The following is an 18,078-nucleotide window of genomic DNA, read 5'->3' on the forward strand; positions in this document are numbered from 1 at the left end:
GTATAAGCCTATAAGCTCACCTTTAGACATAGCCTTGCTGAGTCTATTTACATTTTATAACAATATAGCAAAGCACTCTCGCGTAAATCGTTGTAACCAGTTAAACTGCAAAAATAGTAACTCTCTGTTTTGGTCTAGAGGGCCTATGACAAGTTGTTGAAAACAAAACATTTGTTATTTCTACGACGACCAAAGCACCAGACAACACATGCAAATATAGTCTGATATTCACTCTCGTATTGACGTATTATATCATGCAAACTGAATATGGCCCCATTAAAGCCAATTAATAGATTGTCATTGCGCTCTTCCCCCAGAAAGTATTGATCCCCAAATGTCTGAAAAATATTGTTTAAAATAAGGACAGCGTTCACGGACAGTTAGGGCTAGGCTTTTGACCTTGGTTTGCGCGCATAAATTGAAAAAATTACCACTCGATAATTTCCATTTGTACGACATTTTTATGTTAAGGAGAAGGGGCGAGTGAAAAAATCAGATAAAGTATGGACATGACGGACGTGGCCGCAGGCAGCTCAGTGTATTACATTAAAATGGAAAGTTGAGTGGCTGATTTTAAGCACAACCCATCATATAGGCCTACTATAGTGCCAGTTTGGATACGCGCGCGGATCAAGTGGCCAACCGCTTTTGTAATTTTAGCCCTCTTGTTGCTGGGCATCTGTCTGCTCACGTGCGTGAGGGGCAAATAAAGTAGACAACTTTTTCGAATGCACGCACACATTTGAAGATATTCTGTCACTAATAGATTATACTTGGATTTGAATATTTAATGTTTGGCCATGTAGGCTATTATCGAATATAATTGAAATTGACATACTGCTATAGAATGCAATATATTCTGGAGCCAACACGAGATTGAACGATCGTTGAAAGTAAGAAACATTTTCTAAGTGGGCCTATAGTCACACTGGTGTCAGGTTGTTAGTTGACCCACATGCTGAATTGTCAGTGTGTGGTCACAGTTAGTCAGTACCCACAACATATCTGACACTTCTGAGACAGAAATCTTCTTTATTCTATCCCATTTGCTTTTGTGATTGAATGTGAGCATCCGATTTTCATCAAACTTCTATTAAGTGAAACATAGGTTGCGAGGCACCGTCTGATTGGAACAGTTTAAATTTTAATTGTGTTTTTAATTTGACATATAGTTGCTGTGAAGAATGACACCGAAACGCCGACGGGCGGTCGATTTTCTTAATTTCTCCCCGAGGAATTGATGAGTCTATCAGGGCAGTAGATTGGAAAGCCATTAAAACTCAATGGTTAGGTTGTTAATTGGAACTTGATGGATAGGAGCCCTTGGATGGGCTATACTGATCCAATCTTCCTGACTTTCTGTTTTCCAATAAATTACCCAATTCATTTCCAGACTCAGATTACATAAATCGTACACCTCCAGGGCTCGCGCTTTCTGCCTTGCACTTATAGAAAAAAAACTCTTTCTCCCTCTCTCTCGCTCTCGCTCTCGCTCGCTCTCTCTCTCACTCTCTCTCTCTCTCTCTCTCTCTCTCTCTCTCTCTCTCTCTTTTTCTCTTTCTCCCCCCCCCACACACAGACACATATACACACATACACACACACACACACAGGCATTGGAAAAAGAAAAAAGACTGGAGCCTGGATCCTTGAATGAAAATCGAAACATAATCAACGTTTATACTTAGAAAATTTATTGATATCATTTTCTCTGGTAATTTCCTTATTCTAGAGCTGGACACACCATATATCATAATACACACGTGTAAGGGTCTTTGTTTAATATTTATCGAAGCTTGATTCCTAGATCAAAGCTGCTCATAACTTCATATGTCTTTTCTTACTAAGACCTTTCTCCCATGGTAAAGATCGTGTTCTATATAGCGATAGGCATGCCATGCAACAGTTATTCTTGTGATAGAGCACGAACTTAGACCTATAGTCCTCGTATCCCTGTGCGTATAGGCCCAAAGTCTGGATACACGATCACGAATTGTTTTTTACCGCAGCCGAGGAGAACTCATTTTAATGTTGCTCCTATCAATATTCATATTTTCTATGTTGGACCTAAATGTAATGTATCCTAAACATCGCAAAAGAAACAAGTCTAAAAAGACATCACCACTGTTAACACAGTATTTAGTTTAGAAAAACATGCAAAGGCAATAAAAATCAACCCATTTACTGCAGATGTCATGCTTTTTGTGTAGCCACCGTACATCCAAGTTTATGTCCTCATAGGCTATATCTCTTGTAAATGGTCATCTCGGTGGGCATATGCGCCTAACATATGCTAAAAAAACTCGTGTCCCAAACACATATAAATAGCCTACTACAATCCATGAAAACAATATTTAAAATAGAGTCAAAGGCAGGGGTCACCATCTAACTGAGTGTTGAGGGTGCAGGCGCTGACATGATGATTAAAGTTCACCATTTATAATGTGTCTACGGTCTCAGAAAGCAGTAAAAAGGGATAATGCGCTAGAACCGCGAACTCAAGCCCCGCAGCTGCCCGGCCAGACACGGCCACAGAGAGAGAGAGCGAGGAGGGGGGACGGAGGTGGGATGCACCCCCACCCTCCAATCAATTAGTCAATCAATTAGATGGCCCCCACTCCGTGTGGCAGCGCGAGATTAGCTCAGTAATTATCAAATTAATTCTTAATCGCATATAATGGACATGGGAAGAGTTTATTATTTTCTAGAGTTTAGGCCACTGCAGACGATAGGCCTGTAGTTGTATTATTTGCCTACAGGCAAAGTACTGCATGATGCTTAGGATAATACATGACATTATATCATTGTGCAGTTCGTATCTGTTGACACCTAATAGCTTAAGCTTTGCATATTGTATCACTTTACTTCGAATCAACCTAAGACATAGCAAAAAAATAGGTTTAGCATGTAGGCATGTGTCATTCATCCACACTTAATACAGGGATTTCCATCGCTGTGTGATGGTCGTAGACACATATCTCAGTTTTGCTGAGTTATGTGAAAGTGACAAATGATGATGATAACGACGACAAGCAAATTCAGCCATTGTGAGATGACACGACTCTGATAGTCTGCAACTGGTCCTCTCCTGGCATACCCTACTCGAGATTAACTGTCATCTGGCATCTATCAACGATTATGTTCGGATGTGAATCTATTGATTACAGAGTTCACATATCTAATCGTTTTCAGAGACTGGAAGATTCGTTTTTAGAATGACGGGGCCGTCTGTTAAAGTTGGAGATTCTGGGATTGTATATGAGCGTTGTTTTGAGTAAATATAACACAGGCTGTTATTTACATCAATGATAAGTTACAACCCTTGAGGATCAAGGTTTTATAAAAAACGATTCTATGCTATATTTATAACTGTTAACAGCTAACAATTGTGCATGCATGCAGAATATCATTCAATAGAAATCCATAATTAATGAATTCGTATGTTTAATTAACATACAGTAGGCTATATAGCAACGTTAAATGGAATCATGACACACACACCTAGTAACGTTTCATGGAATCATGACACACGCACTCACACAAACACACACAATTTGCTATAATGTTTTGTTTATAGTAATTTCTCAGCCACATTGCCTGTTTGTCTCTGAATTTATATTCATGCAAAAATAAACTAACACACCCGCTTCACTCATCCTATATTGAGCCGTGACATGGCTTTGAAATTTCCGGGCTTAGTTTGCGCGTGTGATTGGCCCACGAGGAGCTTACCTACATGCAAATGAGGCAACGCCACAATGCTGCCTTTGGTCCAGAGCGCGTGGAAGTAGTGCAGGAATACATTCATGTTTCCTGAGCTCTAGGAAAAAACAACGCTAACCCCATCCCATAAAAAGAATCTATCTAAAAACATACTTTTCTCAATTCCTTTATCCAGGTGCAAGCTTAAATTGGAGCATTGATAACCGAATAAAATACAATCTGAAATCGAACCTATATTCACTGTTATGAATCGAGAATGAGTAACACAGAAGACAGCGGAAGCAAGTGCTCGTCAACCCCCATTTCCAGTTTCACTATTCAGTCGATCCTGGGCACATCGTCCGATGCGCCTCGGTCAGGGTCTAAGGAAAGCTCCAAGGGTCTCCTGCCGCGTAGACGCTCTCTGTCAGTGTCCTCTGAGGAAGAATGCAGCGGCGGGGAAGACTCTGCGGACTGTTTCTGCTCGGACCCTGGCCACAACGAACCATGCATCCAACATCAACCTCTTAATTTTTCATGTTTAGGTGAGTACAATGTCTGTAGATTAAAAAAAAAACTCTGTTTCAGCATTAGCCTGTAATCGCTGTCCATGAAATGTGTATCCTATCTCTTGAACAAAAGATAAATTAGATGACAAGATAGCCTAATAATTATAACAGTGTTAACAACAAATTTTAAGGCATTTTAAGGATTTCAAAAAGAACGTTGGATATTTAAACGATTAGTTTTTTAATAAGCAAGTACATTGGTTGCGGTAGCCTATCTCTACTTATGATCTTAATATATTATTGTATCGCTAAATGTGTTTATGTAGGCTAGCCTATCTTACCGAACAGGCAAAAGGTAAAATAATCAACGTGATGTTTTTCACCTCATTCCACATTTGATCAAGTCTTCTAATTGATTATGTTTTCACAATGACAGCACTTACATATCGTCAATTGAGCGTTAAATGTAGCCTGATTTAATTAAAATTGTACACCAGGCATAGTCATATTGAATTGTTTATTTAAAAGGCACTTACAACCCTTAAGCAGTCGATGAATGAGTCAAAGTTCACGTTTAATGAACTCTTGTACAGAGTAGGCTAGGCTATCGAACAATTTTGGAACTTCAATTGGGGTGTTCTAAAAGCTCATTGTGTAGGCTAATACGCCTACCTAATGTTCAATATAATTGTCAAATGTGAAAATAGATAGGCCTAATTGCGAAAAATTGCAGGCTTCAGAAATGTTTTTATTCAACCCGTTTATTGTGTTATTACAGCAGTGGCTGTAGTTTCAAAATATAATTTTAATTTCGTCTGAGACAGTGCATGTGTCGGATAGTATTTTCTGCTTTAGGCTACAGGTTAATAACCGTATAAATCACATGTTCGTGTCAGCACTCAGTTATGATGTTGACGTAGGCCTATTCAGCGACCATTTCGTGGAAGCAGCTGTTTGAGGTGTAATATGTTTCCACTTATCTCTCAAATGCAGGTAAACCAAAAGGACTTATTTCCAACAATGACGGGATTGCACGGCGACCGACTCTGTTGCAGGATTACAAAGAGGAGCAAGAGAGACCATGCAATCAAATGTCACCGATATCTGAAGAAAGACAGGCAGACGGTGCAGACAAACAAAGTAATTCAGCCAAGAAGAAGACTCGTACCGTGTTCTCGCGGAGTCAGGTGTACCAACTCGAGTCCACCTTTGATATGAAAAGATACTTGAGCAGTTCCGAACGGGCCTGCTTAGCATCCAGTCTGCAACTGACTGAAACTCAGGTAAAGACGTGGTTTCAGAATCGTAGGAACAAGTGGAAGCGACAGCTCTCGGCCGAACTGGAGGCGGCAAACATGGCACATGCCTCCGCACAAACACTTGTGGGGATGCCGCTAGTTTTCAGAGATAACTCGCTGCTTCGGGTACCAGTTCCAAGGTCTATTGCTTTCCCAACGCCTCTGTATTACCCAGGGAGCAGCCTTCCAGCGTTACCATTGTACAATCTTTATAACAAGATTGAATATTGACTCTGCTCGTGATAATTGTCCTCACAAATAATACATTATTACACAATACAACGCATTCTTATAGGACATAACCAGTCTATTATATCACTTTATTCTTTTTGTTGTTAAATATATGTTTCTTATGCAGCTAACATGCTAAACAATTCAGAAAGTAACAGGCTTCCCCCTCCGTATGAAATACACCATGTGTATACTGATTTTGTACCTGCTTAATTAATGACCCTGTCCCAGCTATAGACATTTACTTTTGGCTTTTAAATACAGAATATCAATTTAACATTGGTCAAGGCCAAACTATCTGTTATTGGAAAGACTATTCTATGCTTTCAAAGTATGGTAAGCAAATTCATAATTCATGCGGTTATGTTGGGCCTACTTAAGATGATGGTGGGAAAGGTACAAACTTAATTCTTCCATTGGAGGGATTTTTTATTTTTATTGTAATATAGACATACCAAAATAACCAACTCATTCAATAAATTTTCTATATCATTGGTCGGTTTGGTGTTATTGTATGCTTTATTGTACGACTAGTGTTCTTAATAAATTTTTATATGACATCTGGAGAATAAGGTTGCATCTAAAACACTACACTGTTCTAAAAAATATTGCTTTGAAACCAGGCCAATAAACCCGACCTGTCCAACTGTCAGTCTTGGTATAACTATTGTTTTGGTCAAATAGTAAGCATTTAGATGCTAGGGACCTTGGGAACTCTAAAATATAGTCAAGTGTCAGCCATGATTGCTATGAGTTAAAAGGGTGAAATGCATCAGGGGTGGTTTAAACCTAATAATGTAATATGATAACTAATTACAACAATTAGTATACCTATTTAAAGGTTTCATAAATAACAGATGAATCTGGCAGGCACACTCTTTCTGCACATGGCCATGAGACTCCGTTTATATCAAAAGCAACACGTATACATTGAATAAATAAGTTTAGCTGGAGAAACCATATACAGTGTAAAGCTATACTATACTATACTATACTATACTATACTATACTATACTATACTATACTATACTATTAATACACTCTTTAGGCTTATTTTACTGTCTTATATATCAACCAAAGTAAAGCCCTTCATGGTGGAACAGAGTTAACTAAAAGACCATCCAATCCTAAAAGCAGGAAGCAAATTTTCTGGAAGGAAAATAGATACACAGACACTCAGTAGCCAATCAGAATCATGGCGGGACGTCCTGTCATTTGAAGTCAGGAATAAGCTACTGAAGCACGAAGCTTTGGAGGAGGAAACCTAATAAGAAGCCCCATTGTCAAAGTTCAGGACTCTCAGTGTCATTTTGTCATGCCATTTCTTTTCAACCTAGCACCGTATCAATTACAGCTACTGTGTTAACAGGCCAGCAAATGTTTTCTTAGTAAAAATATAGCGACAATCATAACTACTTCATGAAATGTTGCTTAATATTCATGTCATAGTTTGTTTGTAGTTTCAGTTCAATAAGTATATGTTTAAACAAATTATATTTCTAAATAATGTTCTTTATCTACTCTAATCTCTAAAAAGTTGTTAGTCAACTATATTGTAAGTGAAGGGGAATTAGTAGGATTTGACTCACTCACATGAATGAATTAGTAGATTCAACAGACACACACACACACACACACACACACACACACACACACACACACACACACACACACACACACACACACACACACACAGTGGATGATGGGGATGATAAAACTAACTATCTAAGTTGCCAGGTTTTCTTAGAATGTCACATTGTACAGCATATAGTGCTCTGTCTCTGTATCTCATCCTTTTATTCTTTCTCGCTCATCTCGCTCTCTCTCCTTCCACCTCACCCTCTCTCTTTCTGTGCTAATGGCTACATTACCCAGAAGCATCAGGACTAGCGAAGCTCTGTTGCCTTGCAGATTATACCTGACCCAATTTCTGCAACAGCCACCCTGTGTTCTGGGCAAATGGATGGTGTTAGACAACAGCAGTGATTTATGGGTGTCTCCAATGCCAGCAGAGAGTTGAGATGCAGAAGGATGAATTTGTGACGGATAGGAAAGGCAGAAAGGAGAGAGAGAGAGAGAGAGAGAGAGAGAGAGAGAGAGAGAGAGAGAGAGAGAGAGAGAGAGAGAGAGAGAGAGAGAGAGAGAGAGCGTTCATGAAAAGGAGCAAAATCTTTCGGTGAATGAAGCTGTTTATTAGTTCCGTAGCGGTCATGATGTCATCAGGTTTGACGGTTACATAGCACTCTCATGGATGGATGTTTGCGCACCGTTGACTTGTAAGAAATCTGCATCACCTGTCACCTGGGGTTGTTTGATTTACTGGGCCAGAGGAGGAGATAAAGAGGGATGGAGAGAGATGAAAAAGAGTGGAGGGATTGTCTCATGTCTCTCCTAAATGACAGTTGTGAATTACAAATTTTAATAGCGGGGCAATGAAAATGATTTGAAGTGGTTTTAACGGCAAAGAGACAGAGGCTAGTTTTGCGGTAAAGATTTGTTGAGATGATGTGTTGTGCCTAAGGATTCATCGTAGCTGCCTGATAAAGTGAAAAGCAAGTGTAATTCACTTTGGGGGATAATTTATGATGGGAATACCAGAAACTGTGGGTAATAGATGGAAGAGAAAGAGAAAGGCAAGGACATATTACATGCAAGAGCCTTCCTAGATCTCTTTTCATTGCCTAGAAGAAATAATTTACACTATTTAAATAACTTACATTCTAAATCATCATCAAAATAATTTTAGTCAGAACGAGCACATAACAGTGTATGTTATTCTCTGCCTCACAATGTTACAGTCGCTACAAACCACAAAGCGCATGTTCATGTTTCCCTGACAACATTCTTAGTATATATCTTCGATTTTTTTCACGTCTACTTTATAAACAAGATAATTTAATAACCCAGCTCTCATTAATGGTATTTACAGTGGGGATGTGTGTATTTCTAAATTGGAGAAGAGGGTTTATGAAATACAACACCATGACAAGATACAGAACCATGGATCTGCCTCAAGACAAGAGTTTTAAAAGCGATCGCAATGCATTAAGCCAGACAACTCTCAATACCTGTTTTGCTCCTTAAATGAATTTGAGGAGAGCATAACAAGATTCTGGAGTCCTGCCCTGTCATCCGCCTGACTTGACCAGCTCTTGTGTTTATCGGCTAATGGTTAAAAAGGAGAGCTTGGGACAGAAGTGATTTTTCATGATTCTGTTTTATATCAACTGGAAATGGAGGAGCTGAAGGGAAATCTTGTTTTCCCCCTCTCCCAGCCCCACCTCCCCCTGCCGACAGAAATATTCAGCCATCCTGACAATGGCATTGACAACGTAATAGATGGACAGAACATAAGTATAAGAAATGAAATATTGTAAAGCAAGCTTTTTCGAAGAAGAGTGTTTGTGCTTTGTGAAGAAGTGTTTGTGAAGAAGAGTGTTTGTGCTTCAGTTATTTAATTTACGGTGCCATTAGGACTTAATGCAGTACATAAAGTCATTTAAGCAATAGCTTTTTCAAATAAAAAATCCGACAATTACCTTTAACATTCTATAATGGATAGGGCGCACAATTTTGTGTTGTCCATTATGTATCTCTGTGGATAATAGGCAGATTATCTGGAAGGCTGAAGAGCGACTTAGAAGAGCTCAACCCTGCAACAGTTGTTTCATGGACACTCCTCCTCTCCCCCCTCAAGCCCTACCCGACCTCCCCCCTCCCCCAAGACCCTCTCCCTCAGAGAAAACCTGGGAAGATAAAGCCTGTCATTATTCTATTAAAGACCTACAATTTTTGTAATGGGGCTTGCAGCAGTCGGCAGAAGTGCAGGCAGCTTCTTCAATATCCTGGACATTATTTGCTCGTTTAGTTAAATGATGTTTCTAATTCCCTCATAATTACTTGTAATGAGGCTGTCTCTCTCATTTTGACGTGTCTTCATCTTAATACAGAACGGCATCCTTTTTAGAGATAATTACCTCTCATGAGTCTGCGAGTGAGGCTGGGGTTTGTTGTGAGCTGCACACGCGCCAAATTGGCTTGTTTCCTGCCATCTTGCCTTCCCGCAAATTGGTAAATTAAGTTTCTCGGCTGGGGCATTAGAACTGTTGCGTTAGCTTTCCCGGCTCTCTTAAATGATCAGACTGGCTGACAGTTAGGTGCCTGCTGTTCCTTTTTGGGGGGGTCTAGCTGTTGTTTGTTTTGCTTGTGTGTCTGGTATCTTATGATTTAAGATTGTTCGTGGATAGAGATTGCTGCACCTTCAGTGAGATGGAACATAAGTAAATTAGCTAATCAAATAATGCATGTTGTTGTATTCAACGTTGCATTCGTTTTCTAACAAAATGATTTATTTTCCTTAAGAAAGACAGACCAATGATGCACATCTCCCATCCTTCTTGTCACATATGGTATTCATCCCCATTTGCAAATCAACTGTCAAAGAACAATAAAACAAACAGTATAGGTTGCCAGAGAAAATAATCTTTCCTCTCTATGGCCCTCACATGATCAGGATTTGTGAGATTTGTGAGATGAGATGTAAACCCAGCAGACTGGGTCTCTCTTGCAGGGGGCTTTCTGTGTTGAGCAGGCTGGGTCTCTCTTGCAGGGGGCTTTCTGTGTTCAGCAGACTGGGTCTCTCTTGCAGGGGGCTTTCTGTGTTGAGCAGGCTGGGTCTCTCTTGCAGGGGGCTTTCTGTGTTCAGCAGGCTGGGTCTCTCTAGCAGGGGGCTTTCTGTGTTCAGCAGGCTGGGTCTCTCTTGCAGGGGGCTTTCTGTGTTCAGCAGGCTGGGTCTCTCTTGCAGGGGGCTTTCTGTGTTCAGCAGGCTGGGTCTCTCTTGCAGAGGGCTTTCTGTGTTCCTCCAAATGGCTCCAATGGGATTCTGCATCCACAGCTGTGGCCCAGCGGACCTGCTCCGAGGTTTTCATTTCTAAGTGCTGAGGTGTCGCAGACAGTTTGGCTCTACACAAGCCTGTTACACGCCGATTAAAGAGGGGGGGGGGGGGGGGAGTGTTCCCTGGCGACCATGTACATTTACCCAAACCACAGAAAGGTCTAACGTTTACGCCTCGCCGATGACATGACCTTCAGACCAGGGCCCTGTTGCTGAGCCATATACTGGAACCTGTCTTTCAAAGCCCTGTAGAGACACACACACACACACACTCACACTCACTCACACAGTTTTAGAGGCACACACACAGGAAGGAATCATATCTTTCATATCGGAGAACACACCCTTAGCAGTGTCCTGTTCAGTTAGAAGATACTGCCATTACTGGGAAATTTATGAAAGGATATATGTTTGTCATGTATGTTGTGGGCCGTGACATGGTCTTGCCAGCTTACTGTCAAACTCACTGAATCATTATCAACAAGATACAAATATTCTAATTGCACGGTACTGTATTTTGCCAATTTAGTGTCTATCATACTACAGTATACACACAGATAAACCATTTTACAAAATAAAACTTTTACAAGTAGCTTGTTTTCAAGTACAACATTTTTTTTTTTTTTTGCTATACATGCTATAAATCCAACAATTTATTTCTTAACTGGAAAGATAACTGTCTTTCCAAGAGGACCTGGGTAGATGCACTCTGAAGTATCTCTTGTACATACTGGTCTGTGATCTGGTGAGATTTGATAGCACTGTCTTTTTGATACAGACAGTTGATGTTTCTTTGTGAGAACCAAGTGGTCTCTTCCCCCTCCAGGGCGTGGTGAATAGAGAGACAATCTGTCACTTCTGCTTGTGTGTGTCTGACCATACACCCTGCAGTACTGCGCCCAGCAACACAATGAGCACAGCAACCTATCACCTGACAGCTCATTAGGGACCTCTACCCTGGAAGGGAATCCATTGTCTTTGAGGGGTAAGACAAAGAAAGCACAGGGTCAGGGAAATCTGTGTGAAGTGTCAGTCAAAGACCCGACACACCTGTTCTTAGTTTGTGTTGTTTCATATGAAATGGAGGTTTGGCTAGTTGAGGCTGTGTGTAAAGTGGGAGGTCTATTTTCACATCTTCAAATCCATCACAATGACCTTAGAACTGTTAAACTGTGTTTTAATTTCAACAACGTGTTTCATATTTGAATTTCCTCATTTCTACGTTGATTAAAGTGACAGCTGACAGTTAAAATTAAACAGCCCACAGTTTTTTTGCCTCTGGTCCCCCAGGATTATGAAGCATTTATGAGTCTTTGATATCACTCCAGTTTAGTAACACCTATCATAAAACGCCTGATGGTCTGCCAAAGTGTGTGTGAATGTGTGTGTGTGTGTGTGTGCACATCTAGATGAGTGAGTGTATGTGTAAACGGGAACCTGGGATCTCTTTGAGAACACATTTGTAACCATTAGTTGAGTGTAAGGTTTCATGTACAGAGTGCAGAGCCTCCACGCTGGTATCAGAGCTTCTGTACAGCTCTGTCGGCCGACTGGAGGGACAGCGGTGTGGATGAGGAGAGGAGAGGGGGGGAGCGCTGGAGCCTCCGAGTCCCACCGACGATGCATCACGGCAGGCAGGCGGTAACCCGAGCTCCCCTCGCGGCCCTGCTGCGGCCTGGTACAGCACACTCCTCTCAGGCCTTCCATCACGCCCCAGGGATGCTTTTAAAGAGATTTGGTCAGCGAGAAAACAGCTCTTCAAAAGAATCGCCATCACATTAGAAAGTAATTAGTAGAGCCCAAGGCGAAGTAACCCCTGACTAATTCTGCACCCCTAAAACAATCTGTCTTGGGAGCAGGCTGCAGGTTGGACAGCATGTGTACTGTTTGCAGAGGGGGACAGGTATTTACAGGTATTTAAGGAGGGGGCATTCCCATGCTTGTGGGGATGAGAAACACCTTGAGGTCTTGGAGAAAGGTCACAGAGAAGCCTGGATGATTAGCAGTGGTTCACAGTAAGAGGTTTCATGCAAGGTGTATGGGGATGAGGGAGGTTTACATTGTATGTGTGTGTGGATTTCACGGTCAAAGTCATCAACATTCAATTTTACCTTCACTTATGTAACTAGTTAATTTTTTTACAATCACTTTTTGTAACTTTTTACCTTATATCTGAGGATGTGTCATCTTAAACAGTTTGACTCACACCAAGAGTCCTTTTGGAATAGTTTTGTGGTGTGGCTGTTTTTTTACGCGGACCCTTCCTGTGATGGACTTTCCTCTCCTCTCTATACTGTGGGACTGTAGGTAAACTTTGTCAGTAGCAAACCACCTGTTCTCCCTGGCCTGCAGCGTCCACTGAGTGATTGGGCTTGGGCAGGGAGGTGAAAGGGCCTGGTTAAAGCTCAATGCTGCAGGGTGGGACTCGACACCACCACTCTCAAGAGAGGAACAGCTCTCATAGCTTCAACACCCTTGAGCATGTCAGACAACACACTGAGAAAATGAATCTGCCCTGATAGATGATAGAAGTGAGAAAGTGCTGTATCTACCTTGGGATATGTAAAAGGAGCGTGTCTACCTTCGTAAACACATTGGTCATGAAGACATGTCGTTTTTGTTGCACTGTATGATGAGCTACTCTTAACGAGATGTTATCGTAAGACTGTAGTTGAGAAATGTAGATGTTATTATCGCACTGTAGTACTGTTTTCAGTTCACAGACATCTTGTAGTGGAGAATTCAAAATCTCTTTTGAACCATTGCTTCAGAGTAGGATTACTGCAGTTTTGTGTGTTGTTGATTTCCATCCATGATCAGTATTTGTACCCTTGAAATCTTTACCTCTTGAAACCTGTGACCAAAGAGATCTAGTCGATCCAAGCAAAAGCTCTGGATCAGCCTGGGAAGAAGGGATGATCCCTTCAAAGCGTGCGGGCAGGTGAGCCGAGGCACATGGGGACAGTAAACACACACTTGTTAAACCAGTAAGACCTCGAACCTGTGCTAAGCAATTGGCCAATTAGGAAGTGGTCCGTCATGTCAGACCCATTTGCAAAGGGGAGGCTTAACCTACCAGGTTCAAAGGTCAGGATCAAAGACTGTCCCCCGAGGGAACAAAATGAGTCCCTTAAAGAAACACTGATCCTCCGCTTTTGTAAAGTAATCTACTCATTACAATAAATCTCCAGTGCTGGGAAAAAAACAGGACTGCTATAGCTACAGAGGCTATATGATAGCTCCGGCCTGAGGGCTCTATTCTATTGGAAGATCTGTGGATAGAGGCTGGGTTGGTGGTAGCCGGTAGGCTGGCGGTCTTTCATTTGCTCAGGTCACAACCCTAGAGAGATATCACAGGTCTTAGTGGCGCGGAATGACCACTGCTGTGTGGATCTTTAGCCTCTGGTGTGTAACGAGTTCCTTGACCTTGCCTGAAGATTAGTATCAGTGTCGGTATTAGTCTTGGGTTCAACTATCTCACCCTCGGCCCTCTCTCGGTTTTGTGTTTGTGTCTCACAAAAACAGGCCACGGTTGAGCGAAACAAACGCAACCTTTTCATTGTGTTTTTTTCTGAGTAACAATAGTATAATTACTTGTTACACAATTAGCATTGTGTTCAGACACTTCTATTTAGTGCATGCTGTGTTTTCTTTTCAAACTGACTTTAAACTGACTTCAAAACTTATGTGGTAAGTGTCCTGAATGCTCTAAACCTCAGAAATCCCAAAGAATGATCAGCCTATTCCTTTGAGAAGGGATACCACAAGCACCCAGGACAAACAATGGCTTTCAAAGCCTCATCACTCAAGAGAAGCCCCCATACCAGTAAACATATTTTACCCATTGTCACCTGTGGTGATATGGGCGTAAGTGATGCCTGTGCTTAAAAGAAAGGACAGAGATTCCAGTAAAGAAAGTGGATAGAAGTCTGTTCATTGGAGGGATTATCCATGGCAGACTGTTGATTGACGCCTCTCTTCTGTAAATTGTCACAGCCTGTCAAAGAAGACCAGAGATGGCTGTGGGGGGAACACTCAGACAGGGCTTCTAACTGGACTCCCCCACCTAGTGAATCACAATAACAGAGACTTTTTCAGGAACCCCTCTTTGTTCCAATTCTCTACCTGGTTGTGTGATACTCTGTGTTACTCACTGAGCACCTAAGGATGGCCGGGGGGGGGGGGGGGGGGGAGCGGAAAGCGAAGGGAGTAGCAGTTTGTTCTTCCTGCAATTAGCATTCACGGTTAGCTAAGCAGAACTAATGCAGCGAATCTTTGAGTCTCGGGTTACTTGTTCCTCTCGCAGAAGTACCTGCGGGCCAGATTAAACTGTAGTGAGATGACAAACCCCCAGTGTATCCGTTACAAGCCTTTTATGATTAGCCGTGTTATTGGTAATTCCCTTTGAACGACCATGACAAAAAGCAGTGCATTGGGTAAAGCTAACATCACAAAACAGGACAAGGTTTGGGTGTGGGCATTGGGCGAGTGATACCCTAACTTTGAGACAACAAACTAAGGAGGTATGTACCCTCCTCTAAGTAGCATTAGTGCTGTGTCTGAGATGGATTCAGTGGCACAGGTACAAGGGCTAACAGCCCACCTGCACCTGTCTACAACTTGTTTGAGGGAGGAAAGAGTTTCCTATGGCAACCATTACAGCTGTCAGTCAAGAAGTCCATCTGAAGCTAAAGCGAGACGCGATTTATCAGCTCTTTTTCTCTTCCACCTAACCTCTCTCTCCCAAACACATCTCATTTGTCTTCCTTTTCCCTCTTAACAAACTCCCATTTAGGCCTCCTCATGAATTTCTATTATTTCTAAAAATTGAGTTTGTTTTTTCAGAGCATCTCCGGTACGTTCTCTGACATGTAGGTCAAGACAGCATGATCTCACGCCTGTCCTTTCACTGCGGCAGAATGAGCATAAAGGCTGATCGTGTCACCATTATGGGACACGGAGGAAGTCGCTGTGATCTCATGAGTCTTAAGTGACATGACAACATGACCAGTGTGTTGTCGTTCTCACGCTGAGGGCTCAGGCTTGGAGGATGATGCACATATCGTTCCTCATCAAACATCTTTTTATAGTTATGTCTGCTATCAGTCATCTTTGTGTGCTGAAGTCAAACCTTGCATGGTGCTTAAGAAGATGATACACAAGTTGAATTTGTTGAGTTGACCAAAAAAGAGAAATCCTAATGTAGGATGGATATTTTCCTTATCCCCAAAAATGCCCTTTGTTGATCCTAGGGTTATCACTAACAGGTTTAAGGTTATCTCTGATCACTTGCAAACAGTTGGAACAAATTGTTTTCATTTATCTGCTACTTGCTGCCACTGTAAGCAGGCTACTGCAAGTTTCAATGGACTTAGAAAATACAATCAATAGAACCTTTGGTTTACATTTACTCATTTAGCAAACACTCTTATCCAGAGCGACTTACAGTAAGTACAGGGACATTCCCCCCGAAGCAAGTAGGGTGAAGTGCCTTGCCCAAGGACACAACGTCATTTTGCACAGCCGGGAATAGAACCAACAACCTTCTGATTAATAGCCCGACTCCCTAACCGCTCAGCCATCTGACCGCTCTGGTTCCGTCTGATCCACCGAATGATCCGATTCTAGGCCTGGGTGTCTCACTGTGAGAAAGGATACCTCTCAAGTTTACCTGTGGATGCAGACTCAAACGAATCATGAAATCAAAGCAGCAGTTCTGCCTCTCAACACTGTGTTGAAATTGTATCTACCAAACTCAACAGTAATTGTGAGTACGACAAATTTGCTGAAATTTGTTGTTTAGACTAAATTTTGTACCGTATTCTAAATGCCTTATCTGTGGAAATGATTGGGCCGCATTTTATCCAGTACTCCCAGGCACTTTTACTGAATGAATGCTATATGCTTGTGTTTAACACGTCTCTGATTCACATGTTTTTAGCAGAACATTGCTAATGTTGCCAATCAACTGGGCTTGGAGATGGAGGCAATTATAGAATTATAGACGAGTCTCGAACCAGCATGTAAATCACAGAACTCCAAGGCTGAGCTGTTATCTATGTGATGACATAGCTGACTGGTGCATATGCATCAAGGCAAACAATCAACAGCTTCCTCAGTGTAATGGCTTTCTTTATCTCAACCTACATCCTCATTGAACTTCCAATGCCATTTCACATGCCAATCACTGCATGCTGTACCTACCTGAATAAAAAGATCGAAAAATAATCAAGGAAAATGCATTTCGTATTGGGGGGGGGCACAGAGGTTTCAGTATAACATCTAAATGAGAAAGACAGAGAAAAAGAGAGAGAGAAAGAGAGGTAGAGAGCGAGAGTTCTACATACATCTTTACCGAGGGATGGAAAAGAGAAAAGAGAAAGAGCGAGAGATATAGATAGATACCTAGATAAAGATGGAGAGAGCAGGATAGAGAGAGAGTAGGGGATAAAGAGAGAGAGAGAGAGAGAGAGAGAGAGAGAGAGAGAGAGAGAGAGAGAGAGAGAGAGAGAGAGAGAGAGAGAGAAAGAAAGAGCTGCAGAGAAACTGTAGGAGGTTTAAGGTTACCGACTAATTTCCCTGTCGTTACCTGCAGACTGCGGATCCGGCCTCTGTGTTTCCAACAGGGAACGGTACAATCTGTTATACTGTAGTGATCACTGGCTCTTCCTCCACCAATGATTACCTGTAATTACCTGTTTTCCCTCCGTCCCTGCCTCGCCCTCTCTCTCTCCCCCACCCCCCCCCCCCTCTCTCTCTCTCTCTCTCTCTCTCTCTCTCTCTCTTCTCTCTCTCTCTCTCTCTCTCTCTCTCTCTCTCTCTCTCTCTCTCCCTTTCCTGGGCTATTACCCTAACAGGCTGTTGTGCTGCAGAGAGGAGGTGTGTGGAGAACAAGGCAAGCTTTTATGGACTCCCCGCCAGAGGCACTCCACGCGACTCCATTTTGAAATTATCGGATCCCCTTGCTTTTGAAGTCTCTGTAAGCGCACCCTCCTATTTACGAGATGGCTATGTACTTAAAGGTCACAGATTGATCAAGAGGTCCTAAAGATGGCCTTTTCACTGAAAGCACTGCCATACTCTCGCTTCCATGGTCTGGATTGAGTAAAAAGAGAAAGATAAAGTGCATCTCTTTCCAGAAGCCAGAGGTATTTAGAGTTTAATGCACTTCATTTACGTTGGACAATGCTCAATTCTCCAGGGGATTTACATTCAGCACAGCACTTTTTTACTTTCATAACCATTTTTCAGGGATTATTTTTTTATTTTTTTTGTCACACCTTGGTCATTCTAGAAATAAAAACCTCTCACTTTGGCACTGTCACCTCGATATGAAAAACGGGATATGTGGTCTTTCATTCAAATGGAGGACAGTGATTCAAACCCAACGAAAAGTAAATGATCAAACTAATAGAAGTAAACAAACTGTTTACAAGCTCAATGA

The 18,078-nt window shown here is 41.8% G+C and overlaps 1 protein-coding gene across 1 annotated transcript; it reads left to right on the plus strand.

Moving 5' to 3' along the window:
* The first annotated feature begins 3,787 nt into the window (after positions 1-3,787).
* On the plus strand, positions 3,788-6,197 carry hmx2 (H6 family homeobox 2). Its single transcript, XM_062464668.1, has 2 exons — positions 3,788-4,247; positions 5,205-6,197. Exons 1-2 carry the CDS (start codon positions 3,980-3,982, stop codon positions 5,738-5,740), a joined length of 804 nt encoding a protein of 267 aa, XP_062320652.1. The 5' UTR covers positions 3,788-3,979; the 3' UTR covers positions 5,741-6,197.
* Positions 6,198-18,078: the final 11,881 nt, after the last annotated feature.

Source organism: Osmerus eperlanus, chromosome 6 (genome assembly GCF_963692335.1).
Source record: "Osmerus eperlanus chromosome 6, fOsmEpe2.1, whole genome shotgun sequence".
NCBI classification, from domain to species: domain Eukaryota; kingdom Metazoa; phylum Chordata; class Actinopteri; order Osmeriformes; family Osmeridae; genus Osmerus; species Osmerus eperlanus.